A 24,360-nucleotide genomic window follows, 5' to 3' on the forward strand; every position below is an offset into this window, starting at 1 on the left:
CATATTATAATTAAAAAAGAAGCTTATGTTGACATTTTAAAAGATAAATTGAAAAAATCTGCTGCCAGTTTGGCTTTTGGTCATCACTGAGACTTTCAACGATGACCCAAAGCACACATCGCAGTTGGTCCAAAACCCTTTGAGGAACACCAGAATCAAGGCCTTAAAGCCACGAACTCTAATCCTATTGATAATCTTTGGTGAGAGCTCAAGGTTAAGGTCCACGCTTGAAATCCATCTAATTTGCATGAGCTGGAGCAATTTGCAATGGAGGAATGGTTTATGATTCCACAGAAGACTAGTGAGAAACGACAGTAAGAAGTTGCTATCAGTTGTGAGTTGTCAGGGAGCCAATAATTCTGGCCCTGCTATTTTTGTGTTTTCCTTATTTAAGTTAAGTGCATTAGTAAAATACTTTAATCAGACTTCTTGGAAATTGTGTCTTGGTTCTTTTGGAAGCAATTCTCATAAACACTTCATTAGCCATTTTTCTTAGAAGAATAATGGTTTTGTCTATGGAGTGGGGGCTAATAATTAACTACAACATTTGAGTTAAAAATTTCTTACATTTCAGTTGTTTTTACAACTGGAGCACAGGCAGGTGAAGAGACCACAAAGTCCTAGGTCCAAAGCCTTAGCCACTGCACCACTCTGCATGTCAGTAATGTTAGCCCTTCGAGATGAAAAAAAAAATGTACAAATAACGTGTACAGAAAAGTGCTTAGTTACATCGTACTTTTGATACATACTGTTAACCCACAGCACAATAACCAAGACTATATATACTGTAGATGTGGATAATTAGAATCTAGAAATCTTGTTTACCGTTGTAAAAGATAGCTTGGCCACAGACAGACGCAACACACGGTTTATTTACACTATTTACAGTATTAATGTGCAATCCAGTCCCCACTAATCCACGAGACTACTCGGTCATTTCCTCTCTTTGGCCGCCTTCACTCCTCTCTCGCAAGCTTAGTCTTCCTCCTCCTCCTCCCAACTCCAGCTCCTTGAATGGAGTGAGGCGGCCCCTTTTATAACACTCCGGGTGCTCTGCGATGGTCTTCCGGCAGCATTTCCTGGTTTGGCAGAAGTGCTGTCCTCCAGGGCTCGATGTCCATTCAGACGCCCCCTGGTGGTGGCCACAGATGGAAACCAGGGGGGCTGCCCCTCTCCCGGTCTTTCCCTGCTCCAGGCGTCCCGGTAGGGCAAGGTCCCTGGTCGTCTGCCACACCGTGCATTGATAAACTAATTAAACAAATCAGAGGTATTAATGTAAGGACAAATGTATTTTTACACAATATAAAACATTCATATTTCAGCCGTTCATAAAATGAGATTTGCAGTGTGCTGATCCATATTACATGTGGTATGGAGATAAACAACTTACTAGGGTTTGGTCATTAAGTGTGTGTTACGGACATGGTAGCGAATATCAAAGATGCTAATATTCATTGTCATTAAATATACATATTCTTTCAGAATTACATTTTGTAATAACTTAGAGTTTTGGGAAACAATTTTATTTGCTGTAATTGATAGAAAAAATGCTTTTGCAGGATACAAGTAGAAACAATTTTAGTGGATCATTATTACATTTTAAATGTTGCTTTTTTATCCCCTGTTGGCTTTTTTTGTGGTGAAAATCAAAGTAATGTGTTCTGTCTTCAGTTGAGATACAAGCAAAGGTTTGCTCACAGAAGACTTACAAGGATAGCTTTGGTAACCTATTATTTAATTGAATTTTTAAGCAAAATGCTGCTCGAAAGCCATAATTCTGAAATGCAGCCGTTTTTCATTATGTGCATGAAAGCCAGTGTGTGCAGCAGTTTTTAAAATCCATACGTGGGACTTTTTTTTTTTTTTTTTAACTGACTGGTGTCTTGTTTTTAAATGCAGGTTTGTCAGCTGCAGCCGGTATTGGAGTAGATGATCTTCGAAGGCTTTGTATTTTACGGATGAGCTTTGTGAAGGGTTGGGGACCTGACTACCCTCGACAGAGCATCAAGGAAACCCCTTGTTGGATTGAAATCCACTTACACCGAGCTCTGCAGCTCCTCGATGAGGTCCTGCATACTATGCCTATTGCAGACCCTCAGCCTCTGGACTGAAGGGGGTGCAGATGATCTCTGCTTTGTGGACTTTCACATTCATTTTGTTTAAAAATTTGAATTTAATCTTTCTTTCCTCCCTGTGTATTTTTAGAACAAGCGAAAGCTGCAGTTGAAATCTAAGGAACAGTATTTAAGGCTATTGTTTTGTAGTAGGGCCTTAAAAAGTTTTGTTGTCCTGTGAATGCAGGTGAGGGCTTTGTGATTGCCAAGAACCTTATTAAATGAGGTAGGCCTCGCCAGCCATTACTCCAAAACCCACCAGCCCAAGGAAAGTGAATTTTTATCTCTCAGACGAGCCTGGTAGTGCTTAGTATCTTAATAGAATGCAATGCGATGCTGGTTGGAATAGCTAAAGGAACATACTAAGGACACAAAACACCATCCCAGTATGGTGTATTCAGCTCTGTTACTTTCTTTTTCATTATCATAACGGATATTTTAGCATTTTAATTGATTTGTTTTATAACTTGTTTACACAGAGCTAATACGGTTGTTGGACATTTTGAATTCATAAACAACATTTGTAATTGTGTGCATCTTTTCCACCGTAAGCTACAGTTGAACAATAAATGCCCTTATTCTGTAGAACTTGTTTTGGACACATTAGACAGGGTGGGAAAACAGAATTCAGAACCAGTGACAATATTATGTACTTTCCAGTAAAGGGATTTCTCATTCTGTTTTAAACACTAAAATACAAGATCTGAACCTCCTATTCTGCTTGCACTTTCCAGTATTTTTTTTTCTTTTGTTTCCTTTTTATTTAATCATGTAGCAGATAAATTTTAACCAATAGGTCTCCCTAATTGCACATTTTGGGAGGTTATTGATAGGTGCACATTAAAGTAGATGTATTTCATTGTTTGAAAATAATTTTAGATCTGTTCTTTTTATTGCATGTGAATGTTAAGAGTGTATTGAGGAAATTCAGGTGATTTTTAAAAGATTTCCCTGTAGAGAAATGAACATATCCCAAAATAGTATCTCTTGTTTATTTAACAGACGTACCCGTCTTGAAACGGAATGGGATCTCGGTGAGAGGACATGAAAATGACAGTGCTCTAAAAGTCCACGGTCTTTCAATAATCAATGTAAATGCATATCGTCTTTTTTTTTTTTAAATTCACTTCAATGTTTTCTTGCATCATTAGATCTGAGGACTATGCAGATTTCACAAAAAGTGTTACTTTTTAATTTGCGCATTTAATTTCCCAGGGAGGCCACACAGTTTTTTGAGATGCCATGATGGCTACAGCTGCATCTGTACCTGATATAAATGTCTAAATTATTTATTAATCATATTAAAGAATAGAGCACAGCATTTATTTGCTAGATTACTAGGAGTCTGGACACAGTACTTGCACTGTAGATATTTTATATTAACAGGTGAAAAGGAGCAGTGCTTATGAGATGTCTGTGGTAGAATAGAAATGCCATTCCTGCCCCCTACTCCCCGATATGCCCTTAATCTCTTCTGATTTTTGTTTTTTTTTCTTTTTCAAATATGAGATTATGGATACAACTGGAGTGTAAATAGTTTCTTCCTTCCAGCTGTTGCATGTGACAGCATTTACAGCTGTGAGAGATCAATGCTCGGAATATGTTGAAAAGAAGCTACATTTTATTCAGTTCAATGGATTTGGCAAGTGTTTGTGGTAATTTGCCAAAAATATTAAGACGTCCCCAAATTGTGGATTGTGCAAGACTGCACTGTCGCCCAGTGTTACGACAATAAATCAAACTTGAAATGGGCAAAATATGTTTAGATTTGCTAATGAATTGTTAAGGCTTTATTCTCTTTGTGTACTTTCTGGAAATACTATAATTCCAACTTTTAATTTTTTTAAATTTTTTTAGAAAAGAATATAACAGTTATGTTCTATGTTTTGCCCCACCTATAGAAGTACTCTATTAAAATTTTTACATTTTTTTCCCCAAACATTTTGTGTTATTTGTGTGTTTGTTTAGAATAAAATGAACAGGCAGCATCATAACTTAAAGAGATGTTTTAAAATAATGGTAGGAGGTAAAGTGCTTAGTTTGGTCGATTTTATATTATATGGTTTATATCTAGTTTATATTCAGATTTTGCGGTTATTTTTCTTCCATGCTCCCTGTAAAAAGGAATTCACCACCCTTCAATGTGTTGCATTTTATCCTGGACAAACTTGAATCAGGGTGAATTTAATTTGGATTTTTTGAAATAAGTGCTCTTAACTGTCGATGTGATTTCAGAGCCATACAAAGTGATCTGAACTAATCACAAATACAAGGCACAAAATAATTGTGTAACCTCCCTTGTCTTGCCTCAGCAAGAGACACTTACTTCCATAATCTAGGTCCAGGTTTAATAAAGCCAGTATTACAGACTATACAGAAAATTAACTATTGTACATTTATTATACAAGGAAATATACTGTATTCAGATTAGCTGTTATCTCTTTCCTAACCATGAAAATGCCTCTAGAGCTTTTTAAAAGTAGCAAAATAAAACAAATGCAGTCTGCCTACTAACACAATCTGATCAGATTGTCCAAGAAAGGCTACAGAGCGTGCAGCAGATTTGTTCTTTAGTTCCTGTAGTAAATTTATAATCAAATGCTTTTTCCAAATTCCAGGGCTGACTCATGATATACTCAGACATTCATGTGATAATATATACAAAAAAAGGAAATCTGAGCTTCCACAAAGCATAGATATAGATAGATAATAGTACACTTGAAAAATCAGTCTTAAAACATATATATACACACACACTCTTACCTTAACTGGCATAACCCTGCAACCTTTCACAAAATCAGCACCAGAAAATGCCTTCTTTGACATCTTTTTGCTGTTGCATTTGGATGTTTTAATTGATCATTGTGTTCTGGTGACATGATGTGTATCTTGTGCACAAAACACTATGCTTTACAATACTGTTTAGAAGCAAAAAAATAATAAGAGAGAGCTTTGGATGTGCCATACTCTGTCCATCTCTAATGATTGTTAATCTCCTTGACATTAACCATGCATGTGTCTTGGGCTTGGAATTGTATGCAGCCGAGTCGGGCTCAGGGAGATGTGTAATGATGTACAGTACTTGTTAGTGTTAAGTCCAAATAACTCTATTGCCATCTAGTGGATGAAATAATTGGTCATAGACATACATGCTTATTGAGGACTTGCAACCAGAGGTAATTCCTGGGACTTGAGAGGACTCAATGCTACAAACCTCCTCTGACATGATCTCTTATACAGTGCATCCGAAAGTATTCACAGTGCATCACTTTTTCCACATTTTGTTATGTTAGGCCTTATTCCAAAATGGATTAAATTCATTTTTTTCCTCAGAATTCTACACACAACACCCCATAATGACAACGTGAAAAAAGTTTACTTGAGATTTTTGCAGATTTATTAAAAATAACTGAGAAATCACATGTACATAAGTATTCACAGCCTTTGCTCAATACTTTGTCGATGCACCTTTGGCACCAATTACAGCCTCAAGTCTTTTTGAATATGATGCCACAAGCTTGGCACACCTATCCTTGGCCAGTTTCGCCCATTCCTCTTTGCAGCACCTCTCAAGCTCCATCAGGTTGGATGGGAAGCGCCGTGCACAGCCATTTTAAGATCTCGCCAGAGATGTTCAATCGGATTCAAGTCTGGGCTCTGGCTGGGCCACTCAAGGACATTCACAGAGTTGTCCTGAAGTCACTCCTTTGATATCTTGGCTGTGTGCTTAGGGTCGTTGTCCTGCTAAAAGATGAACTGTCGCCCCAGTCTGAGGTCAAGAGCGTTCTGGAGCAGGATTTCATCCAGGATGTCTCTGTACATTGCTGCAGTCATCTTTCTCTTTATTCTGACTAGTCTCCCAGTTCCTGCCGCTGAAAAGCATCCACACAGCATGATGCTGCCACCACCATGCTTCACTGTATTGGCCTGGTGATGAGTGGTGCCTGGTTTCCTCCAAACGTAACGCCTGGCATTCACACCAAAGAGTTCAATCTTTGTCTCATCAGACCAGAGAATTTTGTTTCTCATGGTCTGGGAGTCCTTCAGGTGCCTTTTGGCAAACTCCAGGTGGGTGCCATGTGTCTTTTGCTAAGGAGTGGCTTCCGTCTGGCCACTCTACCATACAGGCCTGATTGGTGGATTGCTGCAGAGATAATTGTCCTTCTGGAAGGTTCTCTCTCCACAGGACCTCTGGAGCTCCTATGAGTGACCATCAGGTTCTTGGTCACCTCCCTGACTAAGGGCCCTACTCCCCATTCGCTCAGTTTAGATGACCGCCAGCTCTAGGAAGAGTCCCGGTGGTTTCGAACTTACGGATGATGGAGGCCACTGTGCTCATTGGGACCTTCATAGCAGCAGAAATTTTTCTGTAACCTTCCCCAGATTTGTGCCTCGAGACAATCCTGTCTCGGAGGTCTACAGACAATTCCTTTAACTTCATGCTTGGTTTGTGCTCTGACATGAACTGTCAACTGTGGGACCTTATATAGACAGGTGTGTGCCTTTCCAAATCAGGTCCAATCAACTGAATTTACCACAGGTGGACTCCAACTAAGCTGCAGAAACATCTCAAGGATGATCAGGGGAAACAGGGTGCACCTGAGCTCAATTTAGAGCTTCATGGCAAAGGCTGTGAATACTTATGTACATGTGCTTTCTCAGTTTTTTTTATTTTTAATAAATTTGCAAAAACTTTTTTCACGTTGTCATTATGGGGTGTTGTGTGTAGAATTCTGAGGAAAAAAATGAATTTAATCCATTATGTAATAAGGCTGTAACATTAAAAAAAGGTGGAAAAAGTGATGCGCTGTGAATACTTTCCGGATGCAGTGTAGATATTTCTCTTTGGTTCATCCTGTGTCCACTAACTGGTCCCACCCACACGCAGCTGACATGGCATTTCTCAATTCCTATTCGTCGTCTTCCACAGATAACTCGGCCTCCTGGCCACTGACCATACTGTTTTAAAATACACAGGCAAATTTATCACCAAATCTCTCCACTATACGCACACACTTCTACCTCTCCAGGAGGTATGGACAGTTGTATGTTTTTGACACAGCGCAAGCTACTGATGTATGCTTACAAAATAAAGCAAACTCTGCATGCAGCGAAAATTTACTTCTCCAGCTAGATTCCATTTTCGGAACCATCAACCCCTTCGCTAAATCATACAAACACATGCATGAAATCGCTCAGTCCAATCCGACAGCATTTGTATTAATGGTTTTCAAGGGAAACCCTGGGCAGGATTTACGACGATACAATGCCCCGACATTGTATCACACCAATGTTCATCGGAGAAGATGGCGAACCCCCTGCCGAAATGGACATTTGCATCTATCCCAGAGGCAACTCCTGTAAACAGATTTCCACGCTCATTATGAATTGAGATCCTATGGTTTACCCACTTTTATTCCCTTACGGAGACATTGGCTGGCACAAAGATTTACAACATGTTCCTGATAAAAAGAACCGGCAACCAAATCGGGCTTACTCAATGACAATTTTACGCGTACAGATTATCGATGAGGAATACATTTAGTATTTTGCACTCCAGCGGCAAACTTTTCCAACAGTACGTCGTAGATGCGTATGTTAAAACAGATGGTGCGCGTCTCAACTATCTCAGATTACATCAACAAGATCTGTGCGTGGAACAATAGAACGGACTGTCAGATGCACTGCAAGCAAAGACTGAAAATAACAACGTATGTGTAGACAAAATGATTACATTACCGTACGCATTTCCAGGAAGTCCAAGATACATGCAACAAAACTATTGTTGTACGTGGCTTTTTCTAGGGTTAGATCTTTCAACTCATTATCTGTCATCTCCAGCAAAACACCTATTCACAACTGCGTCTTTCTAGAAGTTTTTCTTTCTCCTTGATTTCTGAATTCCTTTCTCACTGTTTTCCATTCTATTCTTATACGGGCGTCGGCTAGTAACATTTATTACCATTATTTTAATGCAATCTAAATAAGATCAACAGGGAGAATTACTGTATATATTCACATATAAGTTGGGTTTTGAAACCCGAAAAATCGATCATAAAATCGGACCCCGACTTATATGCCTGTTCAAAAATGTGACACTGAAAATTATTTTATTAATTTATTTTTTTAACATCTTCTTGCCCCCTCAAATCTCGCACCAGTTTCTCAGACGCATCAAATTTTGTTGCAGCAGCACAGTTATCAGTTTCTTTCGCCACTTCAATGACTTTTAATTTAAACCCAACTTCATATTTTCTTCTGATCGAATGCTCCATCATAGATTTGGAATGTTCTTACAATAAAGGTCTATGAGGGTATGAGATACATAAAGCCCAAAACATTGCAAACGTCACTTCGGAATAGTTTGGGTGTTTCCTTGTGGACATGTAAGCACAATACATACTGTAGAAGAGAAAATAAAAGGCCATGTGCTCCGTGGTTCCTCTCTCAGGTGGGCGTTAGCATATCATAATCTCTTGGACCAATAGCTTGAATTTTCCACATTCAACTTATACGACCGACATTATAGAATACCAGAACTTATACTGTAAAATCAAGTCCTGATTTATCTGCGGGAGAACATATCCACGAGTATGTATGGTGAAAAAAGAAATACAAATGGTTTATTTTAATTTTGTGGAAAACATATAAATGAACCAACACAAAAGATTAATTGCATCTAACATTAAAGCATGTAATTATAAAATGAGACGTACATAAATAAAAAACGTATGTGTGTGTGTGTGTTTTTAATGGAGCAGTCGACTACACGTCCGTCTCTGACAAGGCACGACCTGTTCGGCCCACTTGGCTGGCGCCTCTGCAAGTTCACCAGTATAGTAAAACTGCTAGGGAATCTTGGGGTTGTTTTTTGTCCTGAAGGCCACACGCAGCTAGTTTAGAACATAAATACACACTGAATTACAAAATGAATGTAGAATCAACACAAATGGCATAGTATAAACTTAAACCTGAATTTTTAACAAAATATTACTTGAACAAGTACATAGAAGGCAATAAGAAAACAAGGCCAAAGTATTAATTCTCAAATTGGCATAGCATATGCAATACAGATGTGTCAAAGTATAAATTAAAAATTAAACGTCCTAAACGTCTGTTGGCTTTGAATGTACTGATGAAGACTGATTTAATTGAAAGAATAAGTTTCTCTCAAATGGGCGGCATACATTAAAGCTTATGTTACAACTTTGTAATTACTATCCTCAATTGTTCATCACCATCAATGACTTGATAATTATACTCTACAGAAGTATTTTTCGAACTGGGAATAACAGTGTAGTGCTCCTAAATCCTGACCTGAGAGACGTGCTCCTTAGGTGGTCAAGATCTGTCTGAGGAGGACAGGACTACCTGGAGAAGACGACTTAAAGGCAGCTCTGTGATTGCCGTTTTGCAGACACAGCACTTAGAGAGCAGTTTAGCAACCAGGAGACGTGTCAGGGTTCCAGCTGTGTGCTCACCAGCGACTTTCACAGACCATGGGGAATATTGGGCATACGAGTTGCCTCGGACCCTGGGTCAGTGGAGTGAGGTAGAGAGAGGACCACCTGTATGAGTGGGCCAAGGGACAAAGCAACTGGAAAATGCAGCCAAAGTGCTCACTAAGTGCTGTGTCTGCGAATGGCAATCTCTGAGCTGCCCCCTGTCCTGCACCTTCAGACACTTTAGCACAGGGGTCTCCAACCTTTTTTCCCCTGAGAGCTACTTTTACAAAATGAAAATGGCCGAGAGCTACTCATGTTTTCTAACATTTCTTCACATAGCTTATTTCAACCCAAACAAACTGAATAAACTTTTTTTGCCTGAACATTTACAAAATGTTGGTGTCCACAATTACCATTTTGCCTTAAAACATCACAAAAAAAATATTTAGTTCACCTGCAAGTGCATTTTGTATGTCTGTATGCATTTTCTAGTGTACAGTAATCCCTCCTCGATCGTGGGGGTTGCGTTCCAGAACCCCCCGCGATAGATGAAAATCCGCGAAGTAGAAACCATATGTTTGTGTAGTTATTTTTATATATTTTAAGCCCTTATAAACTCTCCCACCCTGTTAACATTATTAGAGCCCTCTAGACATGAAATAACACCCTTTAGTCAAACGTTTAAACTGTGCTCCATGACAAGACAGAGATGACAGTTCTTTCTCACAATTAAAAGAATGCAAATAGATCTTCTCTTCAGGAGCAGAGAATTTCAGAGAGAGAGAGAGAGAGAGCGCTCGCAAAGAAAATCAAAAAATCAATACGTGTGCTTTTAAGTTTGCTGCGGCATTTTTTAGAGGAGAGTTAGTATCTTCTAAGCAAACAGCCCCTCTGCTCACATCTCCTCGTCAGGCGCAGAGAACGTCAGAGAGAGAGAGAGCGAGATTAAAGCAAACAATCAAAAAATCAATAAGTGTGTTTTGGAAGCACCGCGATAAAGCGGCATTTCTTAGAGGTGCGTTCGTATCCACTAGGCAAACAGCTTCTGTGCAAACAGCACCTCTGCTCACAGCCCCTCCGTCAGGCGCAGAGAATGTCAGAGAGGGTGAGATAGAGGCAGAGACAAGCAAACAATCGAGCACCGCGCAGGAAGCATATCTTATAGCATTGAGGAGTTTTAGTTAATATGTAATACATGCTCTGATTGGGTAGCTTCTAAGCCATCCGCCAATAGCGTCCCTTGTATAAAATCAACAGGGCAAACAAACTGAGGAAGCATGTACCATAAATTAAAAGACCCATTGTCTGCAGAAATCCGCGAACCAGCGAAAAATCCGTGATATGTATTTAGATTTGCTTACATTTAAAATCCGCGATAGAGTGAAGCCACGAAAGTCGAAGCGCGATATAGCGAGGGATTCTCGCACTACTGAATTAAAACACGAATGCTGTCAAAACAAAACAATGCAATTCCAAATACACAGATATGACTTCTTCATTTGTCATTTTGTTTCATGTCATTGTTTCACTTCACATGTCCAGTTGCATGTGTGATTCTCCTCACTCACTCGCCAGCTTCGGGCCGTGTTCCTTAACTGTGCTTAGCTAACGAACGAGAGAACAATCGAATTCAGCTTGGTTTGATATTTAAAATAAAGTATTACTTAGGTTTTGATGAGTCTGAGTCTGGATATTCTCTTAAGTGTACGCCACACTAAAAAGATAGACTGCAATTCAGATTGTGGATCGTAATATGATTTTTTGGAAGGATCATCCACCCCTAATTTCACTAATCAAGTTTTCAAATTTATGTAATATTCATTTAACCCTTTGGTGAGTGAAGTGTTGGAGACCGCTGGTTTAGCACATCAAAGAGATTTAATGCTTTTGTGGTTGGTAGAATTGTGGTGTGCTTTGGGATTTTTGGTTACAAAAAGTGGGCCACCGTAGAAAAACTCTGCTGTACCTACACCTTTGCTTCTGGCACTCTTTATATATACAGTGGACACACGTATATAAATATAAATATATATATATAATGTGTATATATATGTATATACTGTATATATATATAAAATCTCCAAAGCTGCTATCTCACTTAAAAAACTGACAGCATGCATTACTTGGATGTTTGTTTTGCATTCTTTGCCAATATACTTCAAATTAGAATAAAGGATTGGGATAATCATTACACTTCTGTTTTGTAGAATTTTGTCATTCTATTACGAAAATCAGCCCTGAAAGCAACCTGGCAGACTGGCGAGTTGAATACAGAAGTGCTTGAGACTTATTTTGGTTTTCGTGAGATAGATAGATAGGTCTTTATTGTCATTGTCACTTTTACAAAGGAACAACGAAATTGAAGGTGCAGTCAACTCAGTATGAGGCATAAGAGTGAAAAAGACGAGAAGAGAGATAATAATAACAAACCGAATAGTAATAAACGTACTTTACAAAATATATAAATTGCACTGGTTGACTTAAGGTCTATATTGCACATTTAGAGAATGCAGTTTTATTCTGAGTTCAGGGCCATGATTGCTTTTGGATAAAAACTGTTTTTAAGGCGGTTTGTCCTGGTTTTCATTGCTCTGTATCTCTTACCCGATGGCAATAGCTGGAAGAGGCAATGTGATGAATCCTGTGAAATGTCTATTGCTTTTTTTTCGGCATTGGAAGGTGTAGATTTGTTCCAGAGTGGGGAGGGTACAGCCAATTGTTCTCTCCATTGTCCTGATGTCCCTGTGGAGCGCTTTCCTTTCCAAGGAAGTGCAGCTGCCGTACCACACACACAGTCCATACGTGAGCACACTCTCGATGAAACAGTGATAAAAGGCAAGGAGCAGATTTTTGGGGAGATGGTTCTTTCTGAGGATTCTCAGAAAATACAGTCTCTGTTGCGCCTTCTTCAGCAGCTCCTTGGTGTTGGCGCTCCAGGTCAGGTCATCCTCCAGCTCAATGCCCAGAAACCTGAACACCGGGACCCTCTCCACACACACAGGCCCCGCCAATGATGAGTTGTCAGTTTTGTTTTTAAAGTCAGTAACCAGCTCCTCCGTTTTTGTGGTGTTGGGGAGCAGGTTATTGACTCTGCACCACTCTGACAGCTGCTCCACCTATATGCCAGCTCACCCTCCTTGCCCGAGAGTCCGACCACCGTCATGTCATCTGTGAACTTTATGATCTTGTTGCTATGGTGAGTGGGGACACAGTCATATGTGTAGAGGAGTGGGCTTAGCACACAACCCTGTGGCACCCCGGTGTTGAGGCTGAGAACAGTGGAGATGTGGGGACCCAGACTGACCCTCTGGGAGCAACCAGACAGGAAGTCCGGTATCCAACTGCAGGTGAGTGATGGAAGTCCTAGATCTGCCAGTTTGGACACCAGTCGTTGTGGGAGGATGGTGTTAAACGCCGAGCTGATGTCCACAAAGAGCAGTCTGGCGTAACTCCCAGGTGGGTCAGGGCAGCATGAAGGGCTGTGGCCACAGCGTCCTCTGTGGATCTCTTTGTTTTGTAAGCAAATTGAAATGGGGCCAGGTCTACTGGTAGGCAGGTGATGATATGACTCCACACCAGTTTCTCAAAGCACTTCATGATGACAGATGTGAGTGCCACTGGGCAGAAATCATTCAGACTGCTGGTGATGGATTTTTTCGGCAGTGGAACAATGATTGAGGACTTGAGGCAGGATGGGACAGTGGCTTAGTGACACTCAAAGATAATTTATTTAGCACTTAAGTGATACGACCATAATTCAATCTTCTTTTTTTATTTTTATTAAATTTAAAATTGCAGAAACATGAAATGCAAAAAAAAAGAAAGGTAACTTTTCTCTAGTCTTCCACCATGAAATTTGGAAAGGTAGCATGTAAATACGGTACAGGAAACCAACCTCCCACTGTCCAGGGTGGCGCTGAGGGGTCACCCACTGCACTCGGGTCCCAAACCAAGTGCATTGATTGATTGTTGTCTGGTGGGTGCAGCAATGCGCTGTCAGTGTACATGTATGTCATTTTTTAGGTACACACTTAACTTTTTTGTATTATTGTTTCATAATGTTAAAAAAAAATTACAAGAACCAAAGCACACCCTGACGCAATCATCTTGCTGCCAGCACGGGATGCAACAATATTTTTTAACACGTTAAACAGGCCACATTAGAAATTAACAAGTTAAAAATTAACAAGTTAACTTTCTCCGGGCCTAATTTATATGTACAGTGAACCCTCGTTTATCACGGTTAATCCGTTCCAGACTCTACCGTGATAAATGATTTTTCGCGAAGTAAGATTCTTTATTTATAAATTGAATATTTTCACAGTTAGAGTATAGAAAACCTGTTTACGACCTTCTAAATACAATTTTTAACATTATTAGAGCCCTCTAGATATGAAATAACACCCTTTAGTCACCATTACACTCGTATTACCCAATATATTAGACAAAATAAGAGAAAATAAGACATATTAGACGTTACAAATATTATATTACTAGGCGACTCGCTTTTAAGGCAACCGACTTTTATCCTCAATTTTTGTGCGCTCCATGTGTACATCAGGCTTGTAAGTGTAGGGAATGAGAACATCAAAGTGCCCATTCATAACATCTCCCGAAAACCTACGTTTTTTATCCCCTCAAGTGCCTGTCCAAAGTCGTACAATGTCAGCCCGAATCTGTACCGCTAAAGACGGAGTTTCATGCACTAAATAAGCTATAGATGAGAATAAGCAAGCACCATCTCCCCTGATATTTACTACGTGGTGAGTCATTTGTACTCCATCAACATTCATTATTTTCAGAGACATCATTTTGTCTATTTTTCCAGCGCATCGTGCACAAAAGCAAGGGAACGGTGACAGCACCAGAACTCTGCTCAAATCGTGTCGCTTTGTACCTCAAGCCGCAAGTAGTAAGTCTGTAATAAGCGGAATACCGCTACACTTTGCACTCACGGGACAGAAGGACAATCCCGAATGCTTTTATCTAGTAGATTATTGTACTGTACATTTAATTGCACACAACCACTAACCTATGAAGGCACGACCTCAGTAGGAGAGTCTTCAGTGGTGGTGCAGTATCTTCAGGAGATGCGTTGTTGTCTTCAGTGAAGAAGTACTAGGAGTAGGCAGTGGGTGTCTGGGTGCGCGGCTGAAGAACATCTTGATAGGCAGTTGCTGGCGCTGTCTTTTCATATGCGTGAGGAGGCTTTTGTAGGGTATTGCCATCTTTAATCATATCCAAGAGTTTCACCTTCTCCTGGATAGTAAGCATCTTCCTCCGGCGCTTAGTTTTATTGTCAGAAGGCTTAGAAAAAGCAGCACGTTTAGGAGCCATCGTAGGGCTTAGATAAAAGTTCTCAGAAAGCGCATGCGTAGTGACTTAAGCGTGCATGAGAAAAAAATCGCGATAGAGTGAAGCCGCGAAAGTCGAAGCGTGATATAGCGAGGGATCACTGTACAGTTTTGCCCATAAGTTTACATACCGGGCAGAATTTGTGAAATACTGGCCATTGTTTAGAAAATCGAAGTGATCCTGCAGAAAGCTTTCCTTTTAGTTAGGGAGTGTGCTCAGGGGAGTCCATTTATGATTACGTAATTGTGTATGCGCCCCGTTTAAATCATAATGATAACTGAAATCACCCAAATAGGCCTGATCAAAAGTTTCCATACCCTTGAATGTTAGGCTGATAATATACACACAAGTTGACACACACAGGTTCAGATTACAGGTAATTAAGGGAGAGCATCCACACCGGTAACCTCGTAGATTGTAATCAGTGTCGGTGTATAAACAGTCCATTAAATCCATGCAGAGCTGCACTGACTTTGCTGGATACCAAACCATGAGGAAAGCAAAAGGCCTGTCCAAGGACCTGCGAGAAAAAAGTAGAAAAAGGATATTAAAGATATCCAGAGATCTGAAAATGCCTGTCAGTCGTGTTCAAACTCTGAGAAAAAGTGGAAAGTTATGAGTTCTGTTGTTACGAGTCCACAGTCAGGTAGACCAAGCAAGACTTCAGCCACAACTGCCAAGATCATTTGTCGAGCCCACAAGCCACTTGAGCTGAGATATTAGCTGCTCTGCAAACAAGTGGCTCTGCGCTTTCAAGATGCATAATAAGGAGGTACTTGAACAAAAATGAGCTGCATGGTCAACTTACAAGAACAAAGGCCTTTACTGTGCCAATGCCACAAAACGGCCCGCTTACAATATGCCAAACAGCATCTGGACAAGCCTGAAAACTTCTGAAATAAAGTCCTTTGGAGTGTTGAGACCAAAATTGAACCTTATGGTCACAACCACAAACTCTATGTTTGAAGAGGCCCACCATCCCTACTGTGAAGCATGGAGGTGGATCTCTGATGTTCTGGGGGTGTGTGAACTACATGTAACTCAGTGAGAGTTGATGGCACAATGAAGGCAGCGTCTTACTGGAAAACAACGGAGGACAAATTGCATTCATCAGTCCAGAAGCTGCGCGTGTAACGCACTCAGATCTTCCAACATGACAATGGTCCAAAACACAAGGCCAAGTCAGTGACTACAGTAGAAAAAGGTGCTGAAGTGTCCATCGCAGTCTCATTGAGCCACCCTGGGGAGATCTCAGACGTGCAGTTCATCTAAGACAACCCAAGAATTTACAGGACCTGGAGGCTTTTCACCAAGAACAATGGGCAGCTCTACCAGCTGAGAAACTCAAGGGCCTCATCCACAACTATCACAAAACACTGCTTGCCATCACTGACGCTAAAGGAGGCAATAAACTGTATTAAGAACTAAGGCTATGCAAACCTCTGAACTGGGACCATGGCGTCATTTTCCTTATTACTAAGTTTTGATCAATGGTTGTGCTGTCCTGTGGTGCCTTATAGTTACATTTAGAGTTTGTTTAAAGTAAATAAAATGTCTTTTGCCTGATCAGTCGTCATTTTGTTTAGTACGCTCCTCATCTTACAAATTCTGCCAGGGTAACTGAACTTCTGAGCACATCTGTATATATAGAGAATCAATTTAAATTTCTTAGTACGTTTTTGACGGTTGTGATGTTCCTCTTTCTAATGGCAAAAAGCCCTTCGTTTATCTTAGCGCTGCTTTGTTTATCACACAAGAAACGTTTTAGCATGTGATGTAATAAGACAGTTAAATAACATTAGACTAATGCATCATTATTTAAAAGAAATACTTTCATTTGCTACATCTGAGTCAAGAAAAAGCATGTTTGTTTTTTAAGCCATCTTTATATTTACTCTTTACTTGGCGTATCTTTTGTACTTTTGCCTATGGAGCTCAGCGGCGGTGCTGCCGTCTCCTGTTCCCCGAGTCCAACTGCTACGAGCGCTTTTCTCTTAACTTACCTCTTAGCGTTTCAAGCAATGTCTGCGTAACTTATGGTGTGTTTAAGTGCATGAAATGTTTCTTTTTTTTTTAATTGATGATAATAATACCCAGTCTGTGTAACGAGCAATATAATATCCCAAAACAATCTTAAATTTTATGAATTCCTGATTGTCTGATATTTTAGACATCTAAGAGAGAACGTCAGGGGAAAAGAGAGGACATTTGGTCAGCATATCATAGACGCAAAACCAAAACTAAATAAATTAATGAATGAATAGAAGCTGTGGCACTCGAGTTCAGCAGAATCACTACTCTGCTATTATGGGCTGTAACTAAACTGACTTAGACTGGCTTCTTCCAGGTGTTTAGTCGTGAAGGGGTGATAAGAAATAAGTGAGAAAATCCTGACAAACTTTCATTTATGTGAAAAAGTTATTTAGAAAAATCGGAAGTGGTCTCCCTCGACTTTCTCGTATACTCAGATATGGGGATGGCTATTTGAGGAGTAAACTGCAAGACAATGATTCTGTTTTTACATTATCTACATTAAAGAACCACCAACAACAAATCAAATCAAATTAATAATATATTGAACAATTATTATAAAAGTAAAGTTGAATAAATCAAACTCTGCAGCTGCATAAATAAAAGGTAAAGTACCACTTCTGGTTAGCGGAAATAGCCCAAAAGTTGATAGAAAAGTACGTTTTGTATCTAATACTTTTATGCAAAAATTTGGTTGACCTAAATGAAAGTGTACTCAAGTTATCGTGTTTACACACACACATAATTCCCGACTCCGGGAGGTCTAGAACAGGCTTGTCAAACTCACTACCATTGGTGGGCCGCTTCTATGGAGGAATATTTCGGACAAAATGAAATAAATAAATAAATGCGTAAATAAATAAAAGTACTGTGAAATGTGAGCATAAATAAATAAATGTATCATGAAATGAAGCCTTAATAAATAAATGTATCGTGAAATGATAGCATAAATAAATAAATGTGTCACGAAATATGTTTTTCGTTGCTTATTTATTTATTTCTTTCATTTTGTCCGTAACATTCCTGCAAACCGTCATGAAATACGGCTTGAAATAAAACTGTCACTTTCACTCGTCAAAGTTGAGAGGGTGGGCTCTAACACGCCCTCTAGTTTCTGATTGGTGAATCGACAGCACAAGATTGAATTAGAAAAATGCTTACTACTGCCGATGAAATGGATTCTGCCGAAGATATTACGTATTTCAGAGAGAGAATTGAAGATTTATCGGAAGAAATGACAATGTTGGCGGCCCTTTTAGACTCCGATATAGATTAAACTATTTTTGAAATTATCAAAGAACAGGTGGAACGGACTCTACTACACTCCAGTTCAGGTGACTCAGTTCCCTGCTCTGGACGTCCATCCTTTGACATTCCAGCTGAGTCAATAAATATTAGTTGGAGCTGCTTTGAGCATTCCATTTCAAAGTACCTAAACTAATACAGCCGTTGCAGTTTACCGTATATCAAACTGGCTCATTCGCCTTGTGATCGTCTTCTCCGATACACCATATAGATCTGCAATCTGTCGTACTTTTAAACCGCATAACAGAAGGTGTTCTATTGACTCAGCTGGAATGTCAAAGGATGGACGTCCAGAGCAGGGAACTGAGTCACCTGAACTGGAGTGTAGTAGAGTCCGTTCCACCTGTTCTTTGATAATTTCAAAAATAGTTTAATCTATATCGGAGTCTAAAAGGGCCGCCAACATTGTCATTTCTTCCGATAAATCTTCAATTCTCTCTCTGAAATACGTAATATCTTCGGCAGAATCCATTCCATCGGCAGTAGTAAGCATTTTTCTAATTCATTCTTGTGCTATCGATTCACCAATCAGTAACTAGAGGGCGTGTTAGAGCCCACCCTCTCAACTTTGACGAGTGAAAGTGACAGTTTTATTTCAAGCCGTATTTCATGACGGTTTGCAGGAATGTTACGGACAAAATGAAATAAATAAATAAGCAACGAAAAACATATTTCGTGACACATTTATTTATTTATGCTCTCATTTCATGACATATTTATTTATTAAGGCTCTCATTTCATGACACATTTATTTATTTATGCTCACATTTCACAGTACTTTTATTTATTTACGCATTTATTTATTTATTTCATTTTGTCCGAAATATTCCTCCATACGCTTCGACTGCCATACGTGCAGAGGGGACCGGGCGGTCTCTTGGTCTGGAATCCCTGCAGATTTTATTTTTTTCTCCAGCCTCTGGAGTTTTTTTTTTGTTTTTTCTGTCCACCCTGGCCATCGGACCTTACTTATCCTATGTTAATTAATGTTGACTTATTTTTATTTTTTATTGTGTCTTCTATTTTTCTATTCTTCATTTTGTAAAGCACTTTGAGCTACTGTTTGTATGAAAATGTGCTATATAAATAAATGTTGTTGTTGTCAGCGGGCCGCACTGTAACAAATACTATTATACTATTATACAAAGTTACTGTAGCTTTCGTTCCAATACTGGAAACTTTAAAAAATGTAACACTTAAAGTTTAAAGAAAAGCAATTTATTTCCATACAATCTCCGTACAACAGCACACAATTAGAGTCTTAGCCTTTTAGCTAAGTCCGTATATTATTATATTATATTCATTGCCTCAGTGAAGGGGGCAGCCTTTTTGCTGTAGCCCTTCACTGAGTGAGTCTCCGTTGCTGGCAGTTCTCTCGCGGCCCGGTAGTGGGCCGCAGACCGCAGCCTAGCACTTCAGTTGCGACTTCGCGGCTGCAACTATACTAGCAGATGACGTTTCCGGTACCGTAATGCCATGGGAAAACGTGCTTTTGTCAGGAGGCAGAAGATGCAGAATGATTCAATCACAAACGATAGTAATCATTTTGTACAAGTTCAATGCCAACTTGGATCTGTCACGAGGGCCGCGTGTTTGACATGCCAGGTCTAAAACATCGGAATTCATCAAAATCTCAAAATGGAATTTTTAGAGGATTACAACACTTTCCCTGTACTTCGTATACAAGAAAGTAAAAAAGATTAGATTATGTATCTGAATTACTCTGAAGAAGAGTAAACTTTTCAAATTGTTTGTTTTTGTGTGTATTACATGCAGTGCACTTGTGAGCAAACTGGAAAATTGACAGTACAGATGCCAGTTACTTTCAAGTAAACGATATATACAGACCATTGTTACGTAAGTCTACTCTCCAGTTAGATATTAGTATACCTCGCACATTATCATAAGTAATTGCTGCAAGTGCTGAAAGTGTGTTTTTACTTCGGTCTTCTCAGCTGTAACTTGACATGCTTGAATGGAATCTTCATAACGTATGACTTGACTTGAATCGTAATAATCAGGACTTGTTGTGGGTCATCTGTTGGTGAAGAAAGATTCACGGATCCTGACTTTGCTGACGATGCTGTGATCTTCGCGGAGTCAATGGAGGCTCTGATCGGGGCTCTCAAGAGACTGAGTGATGAGTCTGAGTGTCTGGGCTTGCAAGTGTCCTGGATAGAAAACAAGATCCAGGCCTTTAGTGACCTCTTGGGCACAACCATCAGCAGTGTGTCTGTTTGCGGAGAGAGTGTCAACTTCATCGAGAGGTTTACTTGCCTCAACAGTGACATTCGTGTCTCTGGTGACTCTTCCTATGAAGTCAGTAGACAGATAGGGAGAGCATGCAGGGTCATGAAGTCACTGGAAAGGAGTGTGAGGCACTCCTGAAGGACAAAAGGTCCAAGTCTTTAGAGTCCTTGCTATATGGTTGCGAGACATGGCCGTTATCCAGTGACCTGAGATGAACAGTGGACTCCTTAGGTACTGTGTCTCTTCAGGGAGTTCTTGGGTAACGCTGGTTTGACTTTGTGTTGTATGAGTGGTTGCTCATGGAGTCCCGAATGAGGGACATTACCTGCATTGTGAGGGAGCATCAGTTACAGGACTACAGCCATGTGGTGCAATTCCCCGAGGGTCATCTGGTGTGTAGGATCCTCATTGTTGGGGACCTGAGTTGCTGGACAAGGCCAAGGAGATGCCCACGTAACTCATGGCTGTGGCCGATAGCTGGTCATTTCCAGAGGGTGGGACTGGACCGCATGTCTGCCAGGGGGGTTACCAACCAGGATCCCGAGCTGTTTCATTGTGTGGTGGGTGCGGCGTTGTGCTGTACCGGTGCATACTCCCTGACCTGAACTGACTTGCCCTGAAACTTGAGACTTCAATATTTAGGGTTTAGTCCCACCTTTACTACAGGTGCCGGTCATAAAATTAGAATATCGTGACAAAGTTGATTTATTTCAGTAATTCCATTCAAAAAGTGAAACTTGTATATTAGATTCATTCATTACACACAGACTGATGTATTTCAAATGTTTATTTCTTTTAATTTTGATGATTATAACTGACAACTAATGAAAGTCCCAAATTCAGTATTTCATAAAATTAGAATATCAATTAAGACCAATGCAAAAAAAGGATTTTTAAAAATGTTGGCCAACTGAAAGGTATGAACATGAAAAGTATGAGTATGTACAGCACTCAATATTTAGTTGGGGCTCCTTTGGCCTGGATTACTGCAGCAAAGCAGCGTGGCATGGAGTCCATCAGTCTGTGGCACTGCTCAGGTGTTATGAAAGCCCATGTTGCTCTGATAGTGGCCTTCAGCTCTTCTGAATTGTTGGGTCTGGCGTATTGCATCTTCCTCTTCACAATACCCCATAGATTTTCTATGGGGTTAAGGTCAGGCGAGTTTGCTGGCCAATCAAGAACAGGGATACCATGGTCCTTAAACCAGGTACTGGTAGCTTTGGCACTTTGTGCAGGTGCCAGGTCCTGTTGGAAAATGAAATCTGCATCTCCATAAAGTTCGTCAGCAGCAGGAAGTGCTCTAAAACTTCCTGGTAGACGGCTGCGTTGACCTTGGACCTCAGAAAACACAATGGACCAACACCAGCAGATGACATGGCACCCCAAACCATCACTGACTGTGGAAACTTTACACTGGACCTCAAGCAACGTGGATTCTGTGCCTCTCCTCTCTTCCTCCAGACTCTGGGACCTTGATTTCCAAAGGAAATGCAAAATTTACTTTCATCAGAGAACATAACTTTGGACCACTCAGCAGCAGTTTTGTCTTTAGCCCAGGCGAGACGCTTCTGACGCTGTCTCTTGTTCAAGAGTGGCTTGACACAAGGAATGCGACAGCTGAAACCCATGTCTTGCATACGTCTGTCTGTGGTGGTTCTTGAAGCACTGACTCCAGCTGCAGTCCACTCTTTGTGAATCTCCCCACAGTTTTGAATGGGTTTTGTTTCACAATCCTCTCCAGGGTGTGGTTATCCCTATTGCTTGTACACTTTTTCTACCACATCTTGTCCTTTCCTTCGCCTCTCTATTAATGTGCTTGGACACAGAGCTCTGTGAACAGCCAGCCTCTTTAGCAATGACCTTTGTGTCTTGCCCTCCTTGTGCAAGGTGTCAATGGTCATCTTTTGGACAACTGTCAAGTCAGCAGTCTTCCCCATGATTGTGTAGCCTACAGAACTAGACTGAGAGACCATTTAAAGGCTTTTGCAGGTGTTTTGAGTTAATTAGCTGATTAGAGTGTGGCACCAGGTGTCTTCAATATTGAACCTTTTCACAATATTCTAATTTTACGAAATACTGAATTTGGGACTTTCATTAGTTGTCAGTTATAATCATCAAAATTAAAAGAAATAAACATTTGAAATACATCAGTCTGTGTGTAATGAATAAATCTAATATACAAGTTTCACTTTTTGAATGGAATTACTGAAATAAATCAACTTTGTCATGATATTCTAATTTTATGACCGGCACCTGTATGTTTTACTAGCTGCATGTGCTCTTTGGGACAAAAACCAATGTGAAGACTCCCTAGCAGTTTTACTATATTCATGAAGTTGGAGGGGCGGCACGGTGGCGCAGTAGTAGCGCTGCTGCCTCGCAGTTAGGAGACCCGGGTTCGCTTCCCGGGTCCTCCCTGCGTGGAGTTTGCATGTTCTCCCTGTGTCTGCGTGGGTTTCCTCCCACAATCCAAAGACATGCAGGTTAGGTGGATTGGCGATTCTACGTTGGCCCTAGTGTGTGCTTGGTGTGTGGGTGTGTTTGTATGTGTCCTGCGGTGGGTTGGCACCCTGCCCAGGATTGGTTCCTGCCTTGTGCCCTGTGTTGGCTGGGATTGGCTCCAGCAGACCCCCGTGACCCTGTATTCGGATTCAGCGGGTTAGAAAATGGATGGATGGTTGGTTGAAGTTGGAGAGGCGTCAGCTCACTCTTAAGAATTACCCAGTGCGGAGGACGTGGACCCACCTGTGCCTGCTGCCCTACCGGTGAAACCACATCTTAGCCACATCACTAGCATGTAAGTCGTATTAATCTATTTCTTGAGAAAATACCTCCAGATAGACAAAGTTTTCAGTGAACTTAAAGCTTTTGCCCTCCATTGCCATTGCTGTTCTGCTTCGTCATCTACTCTTTGTCTTTTATTTCCGGGCCCGGCGTGGTTGAATCTCTTGGCACAAAGACTGGTCTCGTGAGATGTGAAAGTCTCTCTCTTCAAAAGATTGTATCACGTCTCGTCTCCTTCTAAGATTTTTTTTTTTTATTTATAATAAAGAGACAAGTTCATCTAGGAACTGGAACTTAATTCAGAAATATGGCTAAGAATAACCACCACCGACCGTTTACATGACGTCTGTTACCACGCGAGGTCTCTTTCAACTGAGCAGTGCCTTATGTAATAAATATGGATAATATCCCAGTGACTGGCACAGCTTGAAAAAAACAAATGGAGTTTATGCTTTGATTGCACAAGGCACTAGTGAGCCCTAATGTGGCATATTGTGATTACATCTCGTCTTTTATGTACCTGCTACGCCAAGACCTTGTCAGTTTTAGAAACGAGGGCGATATTAAGTCCATGTGTCAAGTGTTAGTAGCTAGCAGCTAAAGGCCATATCACATTTCACAAGTTTTCAGTTTCAAACTTCATTTACAGTTTACTTTGAGAGTCAGAGGTAGTCGTGTATTCTGATTTTGTTGAGATGAGTTGCAGACGCGTAGATCGGTGGCCACAGGTACGTCAAATGGATGGAAATGTCAAACTGTGCTGAAAGTCATTATGTACTCATCGGTCATGTCTTCTAAGTACAGGTCACATAATCTGGCAGACTTGATAACGGTAGTTGCTGATTTTTTTGACTCAATGCACCACGAAAGCAGCAACAAGCCATGGAATTAAAGGACGAGTTTAATGAACGACAAGAATCAGAGCCTCATTAAGTAACTGGTTGGAGTGAAATTGGTTGGAGTTTGAGGTCCTGACTTAGCTGGTCTTCTGTTGGCTCCCTCACTTCACATTTCATTTGTGTTTGGGTGCCATTTAAGGAAAGAAATGAAGCACCTCAGAGGAACGATGAAGAAAT

General features: G+C 40.4%; 1 protein-coding gene across 2 annotated transcripts in view; it reads left to right on the top strand.

Annotated features, from left to right (window-relative positions):
- The window catches only part of smad4 (SMAD family member 4), a 55,576-nt gene extending 51,964 nt beyond the window's left edge, over positions 1-3,612 (top strand). For both annotated transcript variants that reach the window (XM_039750407.1, XM_039750406.1), the window contains one exon: positions 1,900-3,612. In XM_039750407.1, the coding sequence (XP_039606341.1) occupies positions 1,900-2,111 (212 nt within the window). In that variant the 3' untranslated portion in view covers positions 2,112-3,612. The remainder of the gene's footprint in view (positions 1-1,899) is intronic.
- Positions 3,613-24,360: the final 20,748 nt, after the last annotated feature.

Source organism: Polypterus senegalus, chromosome 4 (genome assembly GCF_016835505.1).
Source record: "Polypterus senegalus isolate Bchr_013 chromosome 4, ASM1683550v1, whole genome shotgun sequence".
NCBI classification, from domain to species: domain Eukaryota; kingdom Metazoa; phylum Chordata; class Cladistia; order Polypteriformes; family Polypteridae; genus Polypterus; species Polypterus senegalus.